This window comes from Salvelinus namaycush, chromosome 27 (assembly GCF_016432855.1).
Source record: "Salvelinus namaycush isolate Seneca chromosome 27, SaNama_1.0, whole genome shotgun sequence".
NCBI lineage: Eukaryota > Metazoa > Chordata > Actinopteri > Salmoniformes > Salmonidae > Salvelinus > Salvelinus namaycush.
Window position 1 is genome coordinate 38391194 of NC_052333.1, and position 18388 is coordinate 38409581.

Sequence of the window (18388 nt, forward strand, 5' to 3'; positions counted from 1 at the left end):
AACTGTAATTGCTGCAAAAGGTGGCTCTACAAAGTATTGACTTTGGAGGGGTGAATAGTTATGCACGCTCAAGTTTTCCGTTTTTTTGTCATATTTCTTGTTTGTTTCACAATTAACAAATATTTTGCATCTTCGAAAGTGGTAGACATGTTGTGTAAATCAAATGATACAAACCTCCCAAAAATCAATTTTAATTCCAGGTTATAAGGCAACAAAATAGGAAAAATGCCAAGCGGGGTGAATACTTTCGCAAGCCACTGTAGATACATTCGCTAGCATGTTGTGAAAGTCTGACTACACCACGGTGAGAATGGTGCAACGTTAGCTAATGTAGCCAACTAGCCAACCAAGATGCCTAACTACCTAGCCCACCAGGTGATTTTTAGCCAGCTATATCCCTGCCCTGGTGGGCTAACGTTAGCTAGCATGTCACCACTTTAAAAAGTATGACTACACAAACCATCAGCTAACGTTAACTAGCTGGCTAGCTCACAAAGGACTTGTCAATAATAAAAGGTAGTCATTCTGCTAGCCTAAGCTGGTTTTCTTTTTATTTGCAAGGAAGGGAAAGCGTGTTGTACATGAAACAACAGTCAGTGGTTATCTAGCTAATTTTCAATAGCATCTAGATAACCACAGATCTTTGACCTAAACAAAATAGCTTGTTAGCAGCTAGCAAACAGGGCTTACCTAATCACACAGCTCCAGCGACGTCTCTCGCTTACAGACGTCGGGAAACAATAAAATGCACATGTGCTTATCAGAATAGTGGTTACAATCCGGTACATAGCACAGAAACATCCTTGCTTCTGATCGATGGAGATATCTAAGGTTAGCTAGAGAAATAGAGAAATAGAGAAATACACAATATCAATTATTTACACAAGAAACTAAAAAGGCTATAATATCTACTTGCTAGGTTTACTTGTTGGTGAGAGTTTACGGACAAACGATTGGAACCATTTCCGGATTTTATCGCATGGTTTTATGGGTATTATGACTCTGTGGTACTCAATAGACAGTTTGGCTGAGTGGAGCAGGCGCTGTGCATACCAACAGGTCCAGACTAACGCATTTGGGGCCCAGGGGCCCCCCATCTCAACACATTTTGCAATGGGTCAGAGAGAAAAATGTGTGGTTTTATAATGCTATTCTTCACATTTTGTCATGAGTCTGAGAGAAAATGTTGCAGGTTTAAAGCTACAGCACCTGCCATATTAACTCAGATAAAGTATTTCCTGTATTTCCAAGCTATTTCTGTGGGATTTGGGATTTCCATGAAGCTATTACAACATCTAGGTCCTCGCAGTTGTCATGGTGATGAGGGTGGCTATTCACTGCGAGGGCGGGCGACCCTCCCTGACGGAATGTCCATACCATCAGATGAGCACCACCGCACCTCCACAGGTGCTCCCCAAAGCTCCGTCCTACGCCCTCTTCACTGTACTTTGTGAGGGGGAACACTGCACTGGAGAATTACGTGAGGTGCCACCACCAGCGAGCCAGCAATTGATCCACCCTGGAATTCATTAACCTGCCTCCTCCCACAGCCCTTTTGTTCCGAGGACACAGATTTATTGGTAGATGATACACTTTGTTTTAGTCATCTCCACCTAAGAGCATATATTAGTCATGCAGCACCCTAGTCTGTTAAGTGCTTTACTAAACGCTCGGATACTCTGCAAAGTGTCAAGCAACCCTCTAATTTAACTTTTTCATGTCTTTGCACCAACAAATTAATCTGACACATTTGCCTTTTAGATTTGGAATGGGTTTTAAGTTGTTGAACTATGGGACTCTCTCTTTTTTGATATGTTATATAAGAAATGTAAGTCTTGTTTTTTACATTGTTTTGAAATGTATGGAATTTTGTCAACCTAAGCTAGGAATTATAGCTTGATCTGTTTGTGCTATCATGTCAACTCCTTGGCATGACAATGAGTGACAAGGAGTTGCCATGATAGCACAAACAGATCTGGGACCAGGCTACAGGAATTATACCATGAGACGTCATTTCACGTGGCACTGTGACTGACAACAGGTGCAGTACGTTAAAGAATTCCCTCAGTAAGTGCTGTACATTTTCCCTTAAAGGTCAATCTTAATACATAGGACAGATAATGATAGGGAGTGTAATGATTCAGACATAACCCCATCTGCGGACACTTACTCCTGCTGTTGTAAGTAGAACCATGAATGAACCTTCCCTTCCGGAACTGCACTCCTGAATCCACCAGCTCATGCTTTATTGTTAGTCTCGTTTTCCAACCTCCCATTGACATTTCACCAACAAGACCGGTCTCCTGTGACATTTGGGAGTGGTGCATGCGTAAGCGAGTGTAAAAGGGCAAGGAGGTGGTATTCAGTGAAGACTGTGGCATGTGTGTCATCGTTTGCTGCTGCTGTGCCTGTCGGGAGGTGGGTGGCAGGAAGAGGGTGCCAGAACATGCAAAATATCTGGCAACCAGTCATTATGTTGAATATGGCTCTGCATTAGCCATTCTCACACTCTCTTTCCTATCTTTATGTGTCCTTGAAGAGGCTTGCTGTTCGCATCACAACCTCATTATTTACCTTACTTGCACACATCTCGTTGCTCTTTCCACATGAAGCACACACATCGAGGAGGGTATCTCCTGTTATGTCCTAGAAAATATTTTACGAGCAGAATGATAAGCAGAATTTAGCACGGTTTAGCTTTGTAGTTATTTTAATCACTCAAAATGCTATCTCGTGTTACATCATGGATACTCCTAGAGTCTTCCTTGAGTGCACACGTGTTGTCCAATAATAACTGATGAACATGATGTAGCACTTATCTGCTTTCAAACTATTCACTTTACTTACAGTGCCTTCGGAAAGTATTCAGACCCCTTGACTTTTTCCACATTTAGCTACGTTACAGCCTTATTCTAAAATGGATATAATTTTTTAATCATTCAGCAATCTACACGCAATATCCCACAATGACAAAGCAAAAACAGGTTTTTAGAGTTTTTTGCAAATGTATAAAAAAACAAAAAAAAACATGCATACCTTATTTCCATGACTTGCCTAGTTAAATAAAGGTTAAATAAAAATGTAAAATTAAATCCAAGGACCTGATGGTCACTCTGACAGATATCTAGAGTTCCTCTGTGGAGATGGAAGAACCTTCCAGAAGGACAACCATCTCTGCAGAACTCCACCAATCAGGCCTTTATTGTAGAGTGGCCAGACAGAAGCCACTCCTCAGTAAAAGGACAGCCCGCTTGGAGTTTGCCAAATGGCACCTAAAGACTCTCAGACCATGAGAAACAAGATTCTCTGGTCTGATGAAACCAAGCATGAACTCTTTGGACTGAATGCCAAACGTCACGTCTGGAGGAAACCTGGTACCATCCCTATGGTCAAGCATGGTGGTGGCAGCATCATGCTGTGGGATGTTTTTCAGCAGTAGGGACAGTGAGACTAGTCAGGATTGAGGCAAAGATGAACAGAGCAAAGTACAGAGAGATCCTTGATGAAAACCTGCTCCAGAATGCTCAGGATCTCAGACTGGGGTGAAAGTTCACCTTCCCTCAGGACAACGACCCTAAGCACACAGCAAAGACAACACAGGAGTGGCTTTGGGACAAGTCTCTGAATGTCCTTGAGAGGCCCAGCCAGACCTCGGACTTGAACCTGATCAAACATCTTTGGAGAGACCTGACTATAGCTGTGCAGCAACGCTCCCCATCTAACCTGACAGAGCTTGAGAGGATCTGCAGAGAAGATTTGTAGAATCTCCCCAAATACAGGTGTGCCAAGCGTGTAGCATCATACCCAAGAAGACTCAATGCTGTAATCGCTGCCAAACGTGCTTCAACAAAGTTCTGAGTAAAGGGTCAGAATACTTATGTAAATGTGATATTTCAGTTTTTTTGTTTTTGTATAAATTAGCAAAAATGTCTAAAACCCTGTTTTTGCTTTGTCATTATGGGGTAGATCGATGAGAGGAAAGAAACAATTGAATCCATTTTAGAATAAGGCTGTAACGTAACAAAATGTGGAAAAAGTAAATTGGTCTGAATACTTTCCAAAAGCACTGTACATGTTCTAGGAAGCTCTGCTGCCAGACTAAGATGGTCACTTTGTTTTATTTTTCCTCTGTTTTTTTCCAGCGTCCAAGTTGGCCTCGCAACAGGCTTGTGAATAACATCTTTGCAGCCATTTTAATAGATTAGTCCAATAGCATTATCATGTTGCTCAGTAAGAGGTTCATAAAAAGGCTAGACAAATAATTTCCCCTTTCCATAGTGGGCTTTTAAAGAGAGTTCCCCATTGATTCCGTTCTTTCTGCTTTTCCATTTCAGCCTACCTGTTCCACAAATGGAAAAAGCCATCCACTCAGACAAGGCTATGTCAGGCATCATATTGTCAGAACAAGTTTTATCTATCTAACCATCCACGCAAGTCCTAAAATTACACATCTCAATACGATGGCCAAAATTAAGTAGCTGAATTCATGCGTAAGATACCAAATAAAGGGACTTCTATGTTTATTCATGCTATTTATGGACCAACTGAGGACCATCTTTATTGGACAGCATAACAACAACATATTAGAAGAGCACATTGTTGGATAAAACCCTACGACTCAGACACTACTGCTTGTCATCACAGTTAAATTTAATTTGATTTACTGTATCACTGTAGATAACTCATTTACTGTTTATTTCCTTCTGGATGTCATGGGCAGGATTTGTCCAAAACATTCAAAATGTACTTATTGATTTTGCTTCACATAATGTAATACATTGGCAAAAAACTATTAGACAGAACATAGAGAGAAAGAGAAGGTTATTTTTCTTGTGGCCTGTTTGTTGTTGCCTGTGAAGGGAAATAGAGTCAGTCAAATTATTACAGCAGAAACAACCAGGCTCTCTGCATTTTGTTGTGTATGCTCCAAAAATGAGTCGATTAGTCATTAGCCAACAGCATATTTCATTTAAAATAATACTTTGGTAATTGCCGACAGGTATAACGAATGATAAATGCATAATGATACTACATAGAGAGACATAACACTATAAGACATTATAAAGGCTCATAAACACTGTGTGAAAAACATTAGGAACAGCTTCCTAATATTGAGTTTCACCCCATTTTGCCCTCAGAACAGCCTCAATTCGTCAGGGCATGGACTCTACAAGGTGTCAAAAGCGTTTCACAGAGAAGCTGGCCCATGTTAACTGCAATGTTGTCAAGTTGGCTGGATGTTCTTTGGGTGGTGGGCCATTCTTGATACACACAGGAAACTGCTGAGCGTGAAACTCAGTAGCATTGCAGTTCTTGACACACTCAAACCTGTGTGCCAGGCACCTACTACCATACCCCGTTCAAAGGCACTTACATATTTTGCCTCGCCCATTCACCCTCTGAACGGCACACATACACAATCCATATCGCAATTGTCTCAAGGCTTAAAGAGTGGATTTAAGTGACATCAATAAGGGATCATAGCTTTCACCTGGATTCACCTGGTCAGTCTGTCATGTTTTGTCCAGTGTATATTCAAGTAATACAGCAAGCATTACACACATCAAATCAAAATCAAATCAAATGTATTTATAAAGCCCTTCTTACATCAGCTGATATCTCAAAGTGCTGTACAGAAACCCAGCCTAAAACCCCAAACAGCAAGCAATGCAGGTGTAGAAGCACACCTGTCGGAAGCACTAACAATATTCATTTTCATGTCTTTCACTAAAGGAATGGAAAGTATTTACGAAGGAAAGATGGTCTTTATTTCAAAGGAAGGAAATTAAAGAAATGTTGATAGAAATGTGGAAGAAAAGAAACAACCTTGCCAGAATTGACCTTGTGGAAGACGGGAAAGGACCTAGTCCATTTGAGCTCAGATAACCTTCACAGGCTTTCACTGCACTGAGTGTGACTAAGCAAACGGAAGCTGCAGCCCTTGAAAGGGTTTCCCGTTGGGGAGGGTGTGGTATCCTTACACCTTTGAAGGGGATTGTGAGAAAAGGTATAGCCATACAGCACATTGCAGAGGAGCATTACCTCCATGCCTTGTTCTCACAATGCCCACACATGTAAATGATTATTCCTGTTTCACACATGGTCTGCAATTTACCTAGTTTCAGAGACTACAGCTGACGAGACCATTCAGACTGACTTTTAGCTCTATCCTCCATTATGGTTGGTCGCCCTGTGGGGAGCTAATGGCTCCTTCACAGCCGTGTGCTCTGCTGCAGGGTATTTCCTGACGATGATGGGGCTTCTCCTGGAACCTGAATGTGTGATGTCCCACAGGAAGATGACATCAGCGGGAGATTCCTGGAAGACTGCCCCCCTGACTCCCCCTCAAACTCCTCCGCACAGACTGCAGCAGCATGATGGAGTGTGCGCCCACTGCTGACGCTCTCTTTCATGCAGATATATGGATTCCCTCGCTCTCGCTCTTTCTTTGTCTTTCTTTCTCTCTCTCTCTCATCATCATACAAACAAACATTCCTCTGGAGCTTGGCTTGACTCTCTTTCATAATACACACTCACATGTGCACGTGCGCACACACACACATAGCTTGGGAGACTCCAGAACAAGCATTTGATCCTACTTACACTGAAAAAAAGGTAACCCCTTTGTGACATCTGTGCTCCTGGCATGCCCCACGGTCTGGCCCGCATCATTTCTCTCTCTCCTACTCCATCCCCTCTACACATACGGAGCCCTCTGTGCTCTCAGCCCACATAGGGCACACTCATGAAGGAAAACCCGCCCAAGAATAATGTTATAGTTAGAACACATCCATGACAAATTGCACAACAAATAGGAAAACACCTCATGATAGAAAAAAAGAGAGAATGGAGGAGGGTGTGAGATTTAAAAAAGAAATGGAATTTGTGAGGAGGATATACTGTGAGACCGGATGTGCCTTTTATTTGCATTCAGCTCCTCCACAGAACTGCTGTTGAATAGAAAATGACTCTGCGTGTGGGATTTCCTGTGGATCCTCTTTGACTTGGTGTTTCAGATCGATTGGGAAGCAGGAAAACACTGGAATTGTGTGGAATGTAGAACACAAATTCCAGATCGTGGATCCGTCCCAAATGGCACACAATTCCCTATATGGTGCACTACCTTTGATCAGTGCCCTCTGGTAAAAAGCAGTGCACTGTATAGGGAATAGGGTGCAAGTTAGGATGCAAGCAATGTCATGGTCATACATAGCCTTACAAATGATATCTAAGTGAGTCTAGTAAGCACAAGTTGTTTGAAGGTAGACACACTCCTTCAGTGCTTTCATAATGTTTTTGTCTTAATCTATTTTAACAAACAGAACAAAGTAGCCTAACTGACACACACAGCTACCTTTGCATTCTTTTTCTCATGGCCAAAGCAGAATCGTAAGGTTCTTGCACAACATGTCTGTAGTAGTAAAAGTGTCTTGCCCCATAAATAATAATAATTATTCATAATAATGATTTGGATTTACATAAATAGAAAATCTTAAGCTTTTGTGTAACATCATGTTGGATAAAGTGACGCAATCTACCTCTATTCTTTTTTCCAGCAAAAACCACAGTGACACAGATCGTACAAACAGATTTAATTGGATAAATCCAATCAAAAGTGAGTGGAATTGCGTAACAGAAACGTAAAAGGACACTATTCATCCACCACTCAAAACATAAATGATCCTATTCGCTATTCCATCATGACCGTCATCATGGGTCTTTTAGGGCCTGAGGTTTCAACAGAAGTAATAATGAAAAGGAGTGTTTGTTTTGAGTGATACATTTCTCATCATAACCAGCAGAGACTATAGGAACCCCCACAACTGGTACTGTGCATCTCTGAAGGCTACTTATATTTTCCTGAGGGAAGTTTGCAAGGGAATAAGGACATTACCTTTATTGATTTATCTATATCTTGAGAGAATGCCTTCTAACCATGGTATAGTGCCGACAGGGCTTGCACATGGTAATAGTGTATAAGGCAAAAGACAGAGAAATAGTAACTATTATTATGTTGTTATATTTCATTCTGTGGCTATATAGGTCCCGGTCTCCATGGGAACGTGGGAACCTGTGTTTCAACGGAGTCAGAGGGAGTACCTCGGGTGTCCATGGCAACCTGTGGTGATTCAATTTAAAGGAGGTGGGTGGGTTGGACATGGAAGCAAACTTTTGATGTAAGGTCAGGCAGTAGAAAAAGGACATTTCGATGGTGCGCTGTGGATCAGTAATTACTGTGGGAAACGTATTCCTCACGTTGAACACAAGACCATTAAAGCAGTAACTCCAACCTCCTTCATACTGCTGATGGCATTACATGTAGTACGCTGTAGTATTAATCTACTGTAAGATCATATAGAGAAGCTAGCTAGTTATTGGATAGAGCCCTCATCGCCTCCTCAGAGGCTAATGGTGAATGTAGTACACAGTCCAGGAGATTCACAAGGGGCTTCGAGGGTCATCAGAACATTATGCACAAAATTCAAAGATCACACAATATTATATACAGTCGTGGCCAAAAGTTTTGAGAATGACACAAATATTAATTTTCACAAAGTTTGCTGCTTCAGTGTCTTTAGATATTTTTGTCAGATGTTACTATGGAATACTGAAGTATAATTACAAGCATTTCATAAGTGTCAAAGGCTTTTATAGACAATTACATGAAGTTGATGCAACGATGCAAAGAGTCAATCTGCCCTGGCATGCTGTCAATTAACTTCTGGGCCACATCCTGACTGATGGCAGCCCATTCTTGCATAATTAATGCTTGGAGTTTGTCAGAATTTGTGGGTTTTTGTTTGTCCACCCACCTCTTGAGGATTGACCACAAGTTCTCAATGGGATTAAGGTCTGGGGAGTTTCCTGGCCATGGACCCAAAATATCGATGTTTTGTTCCCCGGGCCACTTAGTTATCACTTTGCCTTATGGCAAGGTGCTCCATCATGCTGGAAAAGGCATTGTTCGTCACCAAACTGTTCCTGGATGGTTGGGAGAAGTTGCTCTCGGAGGATGTGTTGGTACCATTCTTTATTCGTGGCTGTGTTCTTAGGCTAAATTGTGAGTGAGCCCACTCCCTTGGCTGAGAATCAATCCCACATATGAATGGTCTCAGGATGCTTTACTGTTGGCATGACACAGGACTGATGGTAGCGCTCACCTTGTCTTCTCTGGACAAGCTTTTTTCCGGATGCCCCAAACAATCGGAAAGGGGATTCATCAGAGAAAATGACTTTACCCCAGTCCTCAGCAGTCCAATCCCTGTACCTTTTGCAGAATATCAGTCTGTCCCTGATGTTTTTCCTGGAGAGAAGTGGCTTCCTTACTGCCCTTCTTGACACCAGGCCATCCTCCAAAAGTCTTCGCCTCACTGTGCGTGCAGATGCACTCACACCTGCCCGCTGCCATTCCTGAGCAAGCTCTGTACTGGTGGTGCCCCAATCCCGCAGCTGAATCAACTTGAGGAGACGGTCCTGGCGCTTGCTGGACTTTCTTGGGCGCCCTGAAGCCTTCTTCACAACAATTGAACCGCTGTCCTTGAAGTTCTTGATTATCCGATAAATGGTTGATTTAGGTGCAATCTTACTGCCAGCAATATCCTTGCCTGTGAAGCCCTTTTTGTGCAAAGCAATGATGACGGCACGTGTTTCCTTGCAGGTAACCATGATTGACAGAGGAAGAACAATGATTCCAAGCACCACCCTCCTTTTGAAGCTTCCAGTCTGTTATTCGAACTTAATCAGCATGACAGAGTGATCTCCAGCCTTGCCCTCGTCAACACTCACACCTGTGTTAATGAGAGAATCACTGACATGATGTCAGGGCTGAAATGCAGTGGAAATGTTTTTGGGGGATTCAGTTCATTTGCATGGCAAAGAGGGACTTTGCAATTCATCTGATCACTCTTCATAACAGTCTGGAGTATATGCAAATTGCCATCATACAAACTGAGGCAGCAGACTTAGTGAAAATTTATATTTGTGTCATTCTCAAAATATTTGGCCACGACTGTACATTCAGATATAGCTGGCACTAACCATGTTTCCATCCGGTTTTTGTGTGAGTAAAGTCATACAGTATAAAGAAAAATCAAGACAGTTGTGATGGAAACAGGAGGTTCCGCTACAATTTTATAAATGCCGACAGATAATTTGTTCATTCAACAAAGTGGGATCTTTTTGCGTCTTTCCAATAAAATATGCGAGAAATGGCGATGGAAACCCGCCATCATATAATAACCATCATATCGAAGTAACTTGGGGTCAGGCAATGATATGGTGTGTGGTCCTCCCACTACGACTCGGGTAACCATGCAGTTTATTTGGCTAAAGATTAAGTAAGTTATGCACAGTGATGAGCTTGATGCTCCTTTCCAATAAATAAATATTGAGGGTCTTATTCTGGGGACATGATGGTCGATGCTTGACTGCCATTTGATCCCCCCCAAAATCTTGCTCTTACCCATAATAATCTCATCTACCCACATAGCCTACCCACACTGTATCTGCGAGATTTTGGATAGAGTGCCAAGATCAGAGTAGGCACATTTGCTACTTAACGCAACAGTTTTTGTGACAAAACTATCAGTAGAGTTGAAAATGCAATGGAAACACAATGAACTTTAGATTTTTATTTGGTGCAAGAAAACTTTATTAAGCACTACATTATCACTCACTGATTTTTATCCGCGACAAGTCCGTTTGGTGGAAACACACCACAGGTGGGAAAATGTGTATATTTTCATGATACAGATTTTTTCATATTTGCATGAAAATCTGTCGCCAAATGAATGAAAACCTAGCTAATGATAACTCATTATATCATACTGTGATTTCACTGCGAAGACTGCTAGGCTACATCCAATCTAGTTGAAAAGTGGATTGTGTCACAATCTCTAAATGTAAAGACATGAGATACCTCGTCATTTTTGGAGACATGACAGTGTAGGAGCAATTGCTTACTACCTGTAGCCTAAACAACTTTAGCTAGCTAGCTATCCATCTTGGCTGACTGTGGAGCGAAATGTAACAGGTGTGACTCGTTTGCATGCTAACTAAACAAAGCATTTCTATTGGTATATTGACAGATCATGTGATCCAAACTCTGTATTTAAAGCCCCCGGCATCGCAGAAGAAGGGAATGCATTCCGGAGGCATCCGGTGAAAGCACATGGTTAATGGTTTGGTGAAAGCACATGGTTAATGGTTTGGTGAAAGCACATGGTTAATGGTTTGGTGAAAGCACATGGTTAATGGTTTGGTGAAAGCACATGGTTAATGGTTTGGTGAAAGCACATGGTTAATGGTTTGGTGAAAGCACATGGTTAATGGTTTGGTGAAAGCACATGGTTAATGGTTTGGTGAAAGCACATGGTTAATGGTTCGGTGAAAGCACATGGTTAATGGTTTGGTGAAAGCACATGGTTAATGGAGTTTGTAAGAACTGTGAAAGTAGTCTGGGCATCTGCCTGCTGGACTGCACTGTCTTCCTGTGCCACTTTTTGTTTGGTTCATGTTGGTTTGTTCTTTGTGATTTTAAATAGAATAGTTTTTTAATAAAAATAAATAGAATGGAAAGAAAGAAAGTCATACTAAGAACTGGAATGATGTTGTGCATTGACGATTTTAGAACAAATATTGAGAACCGCTCGTGGACATTGCCATGTCTTAAAAATGCTTTTTTTAAACTTTCCCTTTGTTGTCTGCCTCTGCTTCACTCATCTTGCTCAACCCAGACCTAGAACCTGTCAATTTTCCACCTTGTGACAGAAACAGAAATGTATTTCCAGTTGACTATAGTCACAGTTAAGCTCTTTGCTTGCAAGCGTAAAGCGGTCTCCAAAACTGAAAATGTGTCTCTTCTGTTTTTTTTTTTTTAGTTTGTGACGTTTGTGACTCACAAAATAAGGCCCTAATGTTGGGCAAGTAACTTATCTACCATCTTATGTCACAAAAAGACATCCCTCACTTAAACCACTACTGAGGGTCTATTCCAACGAGCAACACTGTGTACGGCCTGACACAAATTTCTAGCGTAGTAGGCTAAACGAAACAATGACCGCCTGTATTCAGTCAAACAAAATAATGGTCCTTGATTTCCCAGCGAAACATCCCAAAAGGAAAACGAATCGTGAACCCAGGTGCAGAAATAAACAACTCCATTATGACTGAACATGTGGGCCTCGCACCAAGCCGAAAGTCACGAAGTAGTGAGGATGTGGCCACAGAGGCGTCAGATCATTAGATGTTTTTGATACTAACACCACGACCTATAATACCCTGGCACAATGGCAACAATCTACAGGTAATCTTAGCACAAAGACTCAGTGTTCACCAAGGGCTGCCCTTTAGGGGGCTATGTCCTCCTCCACCCAGCTTAATTTCGTGCTCTCATTCACATTTGGAATATATGAAATTACCAGAGCGCTTCGTGCACTCTGGTCTCATTGGCTCTGCACTGACTCTGTACAAAGTGGACTGGTAAAACTGCAGGGAGAGATGTAGTGAACTGGACACTTAGTTCAGGTTACTTTGACCATGTACGTTTTAATTAAAGTGGTCAGTTTTCAGATATTAAAAAAAATATTATCGCAAACCGAAAACCCACCAAAATGCCTGGAGAAAATCATTATTGTGAGCATGTATTTATGTTGACATTTGAACCCTAATAGTTTTTTATGTCTTTATTTTGTGAATTAATTATTATCTTGTGCCTGACAGTTTTCTGTGTCAACATCAAAATGTGAATTTGCATTTGGGAGAAAGCAGCCGGCTGAGAGCCAGGAGGATCATGGGAGGTTATGCTGCTAAGCTGTCTCCAACTGTTCAACTTTATCTCAGTCAAAACAAGCGCTCTCATTGGTGATGAGAGAGAGAGAGAGAGAGAGAGAGAGAGAGAGAGAGAGAGAGAGAGAGAGAGAGAGAGAGAGAGAGAGAGAGAGAGAGAGAGAGAGAGAGAGAGAGAGAGAGAGAGAGAGAGAGAGAGAGAGAGAGAGAGAGAGAGAGAGAGAGAGAGAGAGAGAGAGAGAGAGAGAGAGAGAGAGAGAGAGAGAGAGAGAGAGAGAGAGAGAGAGAGAGAGAGAGAGAGAGAGAGAGAGAGAGAGAGAGAGAGAGAGAGAGAGAGAGAGAGAGAGAGATCAACTCTGCATAATTAAAAAAATTATAATTCTAGTAATAAAAAAATTATCCGCTCGTGGCCCCCCATCCACTGCTTGAGGACCCCTCATAATAATGGACTTTTTTACCTTCACAGAGTTCCCGTGCATTGTTTCATGCGATATGATTGCAAGCGTGACTTTCATTTAAAGTCGGTTCAGTCAAAGTCGAGGGAAGGAGGACTTCCAGATAGATGGGGAGGGCACTCACTCGCATTGCCATGATGACCCAGGACCATTACCCAGTGAAATTGGGCATCAACTGAAACCTGGCTTGCACAGTAAGTCCACAGGTCATTAAAACATTTTTTTTTTTAAATTTTCATAATATTTTCCAATTGATCTGATCTCTCGCCTTCTCCATTTCCTCCCTGCCTCTTTCTCCTTCTCTCTCTGCAGATTGTTCAGATGCAGGATGATGTCATCATGTTTGTGTTCCTCTCTGATGAGGTCACTGCCAACGTGACCCTGGTGGAGCCTGTCAGCCAAGAGTTTGTCCAGGACCCACTTCCGTAACTCGGTCGTGTCATGCCACTGTTATGAACATTCTCAAGCCGCCCTCTGTCAGCGGCACCATAGTGGGGCCCTAAAGTGGTGACAAGCTCAGTCATTCTGGACGGAGGCTAACTACTGTTTAGTCTAAATTACACACTAAATTACGTCTGGAAATACGATGACATTGCTAAAGTAGTCAAATCTTTAGTAGGAAATAACTTTGCCAGCATTAACATGTTGTCTAATTTAGACAGATGTTGTCATTAGCTAGCAAACTTCATCCAAAATAGCTAGCAATGCCAACGTTAGCTAGCTAAAATCCGGTGGCCTCCCCAATCTTAGCTAGCTTGCTAACATTATACTTAATCTAAAGTCAAAAGGTTTTCCTACAAATTATAAAATGCTCAGTCGGGCATCAGTTCAAAACGAACGTTCAAAAATATTGCCATGAATCCATAACCCTTTAGCCTGTGCAGGTGGCCCTCACACTGCCTGCATAGAGTTCAGCTACTCCACTGACCTGCTGCCTCTGCCCACTGACTGGGTTGAGTACTCATTCATCCCACCTCCTGTCTTTGAGTTACTGTCTCCCTCCTCCACTACCCCTCTCTTCTCAACCCTTAGGACCAATAAAACTCAAAACTTTAAAGTAAAGTAACTATTATAAAACAAAATGATTATAAAACATTATACTCCATTCAAGCCATTATTATAGATTTTTTTTTCTTGACTTGTGACTTGTGACTCGACTCGACTTGATCTTAGAATGCACAACTTGGACTTGACTCAAGTCTCAACTTGAGACTTGGACCTTGTGAGACTCGCTTGTGACTCGATTAATAGTGACTTGGTCCCACCTCTGACAGGAATACAAAACACAATCATAGACAACAAACACATTATTCTGTAAATAGGTCCTCAATCAGCAGTCTGAATTACCCTAGAGCAGGGATATTCAACTAGATTGAGCCGCGGGAGTTTTTCTTTCTTGAGAGGATGGTCAGGGGGCTGGAACATAATTACAAATAATTTGTAGACTGCAAATTGTCAGCAAGAAGCTCAAACAGATATAATATTTGACTAAAACATAATCGTTTTAAACCTTGCTTGCATTTGTATACAATCACATACACTGAGTGTAGAAAACATTAGGAACACCTGCTCTTTCCATGACATAGACTGACCAGGTGAATCCAGGTGAAAGCTACGATGCCTTTTTGATGTCACCTGTTAAATCCACTTCAATCAGTGTAGATGAAAGGGAGGAGGCAGGTTAAAGAAGGATTCTTAAACCATGAGACAATTGAGACATTGATTGTGTATATGTGCCATTCAGAGAGTGAATGGGCAAGACAAAGATGCCTTTGAATGGGGTATGGTAGTAGATGCCAGACGCACCGGTTTGAGTGTGTCAAGAACTGCAATGCTGCTGGGTTTTTTCACACTCAACAGCTTCCCGTGTGTATGAAGAATGGTCCACCACCCAAAGAACATCCAGCCAACTTAACACATCTGTGGGAAACAGAATCGAATGGTCTAGCATCCCTGTGGAACGGTTTCGACACCTTCTAGTCCATGCCTTGACGAATTGAGGCTAATCTGATGGCAAAAGTGGGTGCAACTCAATTTTAGGAAAGTGTTCGTACAGTCTATATTATGCTTGGGAACGCTTTGGAACATTTTTTTTTTTTTTAATGTAATCACTTGGAGCTGATTTGCTGGTGTTTTTACAGTCTTTTATGTCCAACAATTCAAAAAAGAAATACAAACTTGGGGGGGAAAATACTAGCCAGTTGGGGAACCCTGCCTTAGAGGTACCAAAACATTTTTTTTTATTGAATTTGGGAGATTATTACACAGGTAAGGTGCTAAACATTGATTTACCTTACGCGAGACCGAAATCATTTCCAAGGTTAGCTATCCCTGTGACCATGTACGATAACTCGTATGTCTAAAGGTTATAAATGATGTTAGGTACAGCGGGAAATGTTGTAAAAGAGATTTATATACTGAACAAAAATATAAATGCAACATGCAAGAATTTCAACGTTTTTACTGAGTTACAGTTCATATAAGGAAATAAGTCAATTCACATTATTTCATTAGGCCCTAATCTATAGATTTCACATGACTGGGTAGCGGTGCAGCCATGGGTGGGCCAGGAAGGGCATCGGCCCACCTACTTGAGAGGCAAGCCCACCCACTTGGGAGCCAGGCCGAGCCAATCAGAATGAGTTTTACCCCCACAAAAGTGCTTTATTACAGACAGAAATACTCCTCAGTTCCATCAGCTGTCCAGGTGGCTGATCTCAGACGATCCCGCAAGTAAAGAAGCTGTATATAAAGGTCCTGGGCTGACGTTGTTACACATGGTCTGTGGATGTGACGTTGGAGGTAGCTTATGGTAGAGGAATTAACATTAAATCTATGGCGACAGTTCTGGTGGATATTCTTGCAGTCGGCATGCCAATTGCACACTCCTTCAAAATTTGACACAACTGTGGGATTATGTGGTGTGACAAAACTGCACATTTTAGAGGGTCTTTTATTATTCCCAGCACAAGGTGCACCTGTCTAATGATCATGATGTTCAATCAGCTTCTTGATATGCCACACCTGTCAGATGGAGGCATTATCTTGGGAGAAATGCTTACTAGCAGGGATGTAACAAATGTAAACAAATAGTGCCTTATTGCAAACAGGATGCATATTTTGGAATATTCTTAATCCGTACAGGCTTCCTGTCATTTAGGTTGGTATTGTGGCGTAAATACAATGTTGTTGATCCATCCTCAGTTTTCTCCTATCACAGACATTAAACTCTGTACCTGTTTTAAATTCACCATTGGCCTCATGTTGAAATCCCTGAGCGGTTTCCTTCCTCTCCGGCAACTGAGTTAGGACAGACGCCTGTATCTTTGTAGTGACGGGGTTTATTTATACAAAGTGTAATCAATAACTTCACAAGGGATATTCAACGTCTGCTTCTGTGCCCTTCTTTGTGAGACATAGGAAGACCTCCCTGAACTTTTTAGTTAAATCTGTGTTTGAAATTCACTGCTCGACTGAGGGACATTACAAATAATTGTATGTGTGGGCGACAGAGATGAAGTAGTCATTCAAAAATCGTGTTAAACACTTTTATTGCAGTACAATTCCACTCTGACCTTATGGGGTATTATGTGTAGGACAGTGAAGCAAAATCTCAGTTTAATCAATTATAAATTCAGGCTGTAACACAACATTTTGAAAAAGTCAAGGGGTATGAGGAATACTTTCTAAAGGTACCGTACTCTGTATTGGATGAGACTGACTTTATTACAAAAATTATCCTATTTACACTTTGCAGTCAATTTTGACACTAGAATAAATATTTCTGACTAATATCGATGCCACATCGGCTGTTATCTATCAGAGAAGTTGTTTATTGCCTTCAGTTGCCCTTTAAAAGAGTTTATCGTCTATCCAGATGCCGAAATATTTATAAGCAGGGAAACGATCAATGTGGAAATCATCCAATATGCTTAAATCGTTAGTCATTTTTGTACAATCTAAAAAATCAACATATAATTTACCCGCATTCAATACAAATTTAAGCTCAATAAGGTTTTTCTGTAAAACAATGAGAGCAGACTATAGTTTAGATAACGCCTGGTCAACCGTGGGGTAATAGCATACACAACAGTGTCATCTGCATACAGCTACAGGTATATATCTTTTTTACAGTCAAACCAATATCGTTAATATATACACTAAAAAGAACTGGACCCAGAATCAATCCCTTTATGACAAAGAGTGATGAGTGATCAACAGTATCGAAGGCCTTTGATAGATCTACGAAGAGTGTAGCACAATGTTGCCTTGTATTCATACAGTTAATAATCAGGGATGCAGCAGAGATTCTTTTATTTACTTTTATTTATTTAACCAGGCAAGTCAGTTAAGAACAAATTCTTATTTACGATGACGTCCTCCCCCAGCCAAACACTAACCCGGACGACGCGGGGCCAATTGTGCGCCACCCTATGGGACTCCCAATCACGGCCGGTTGTGATACCGCCTGGAATCAACCCAGGGTCTGTAGTGACGCCTCTAGCACTGAGACGCAGTGCCTTAGACCGCTTGCGCCACTCGGGAGCCTATGACCTGGTGTATAACCAGACTGATGAACATACAGAATACATTTCATGGATAAAGAAAGATCTTAGCTAGTAGTTATATTAATAGTTTTGATAGGCATGAATAAATCCTAACCTGTTTTCAAAAGGCACAACCGAGAATGTTTTGTTTCACTCCAGAATCTTGTGCAGGACAGGGCCTTAGGTTTCAACGTATTCATTGAGGGCCCTCTCAAAGCGTCATCCACAGACATGTAATTTCCTGATGCCTTCGTATCTACATTTACATTTGAGTCATTTAGTAGACGCTCTTATCCACAGTGAATCACAGTTAATACATTCATCTTAAGGTAGCTAGGTGGGACAACCACATATCACAGATATTGAAAGTACATTTTTACTCAATAAAGGAGAGTCAGAGCTGGGGGGGTCAAGTGCTGGTTCAGGTTTATTTTATTTATTTATTTATTTATTGTGGGGGGGGTGGAGGTGAGGAGGAGGATTATTTAAGATAATGTTTTAAGAGGTAGGGTTTCAGATGTATCTCTGTTCCACACCTCCATGTATGATGATGGTTATCCAATAATAGAATCACAAGCCTCATACAGTAGTAGGTGGCTC

At 41.5% G+C, this 18388-nt stretch overlaps 1 protein-coding gene across 1 annotated transcript in view; it reads left to right on the forward strand.

Annotated features, from left to right (window-relative positions):
* LOC120022410 (adhesion G protein-coupled receptor B1-like) overlaps window positions 1–18388 on the forward strand; it is a 197207-nt gene that overhangs the window by 117615 nt on the left and 61204 nt on the right. Inside the window, exon 5 of the mRNA XM_038966296.1 lies at window positions 13554–13666. Within this exon, the coding sequence (XP_038822224.1) occupies window positions 13554–13666 (113 nt within the window). The remainder of the gene's footprint in view (window positions 1–13553; window positions 13667–18388) is intronic.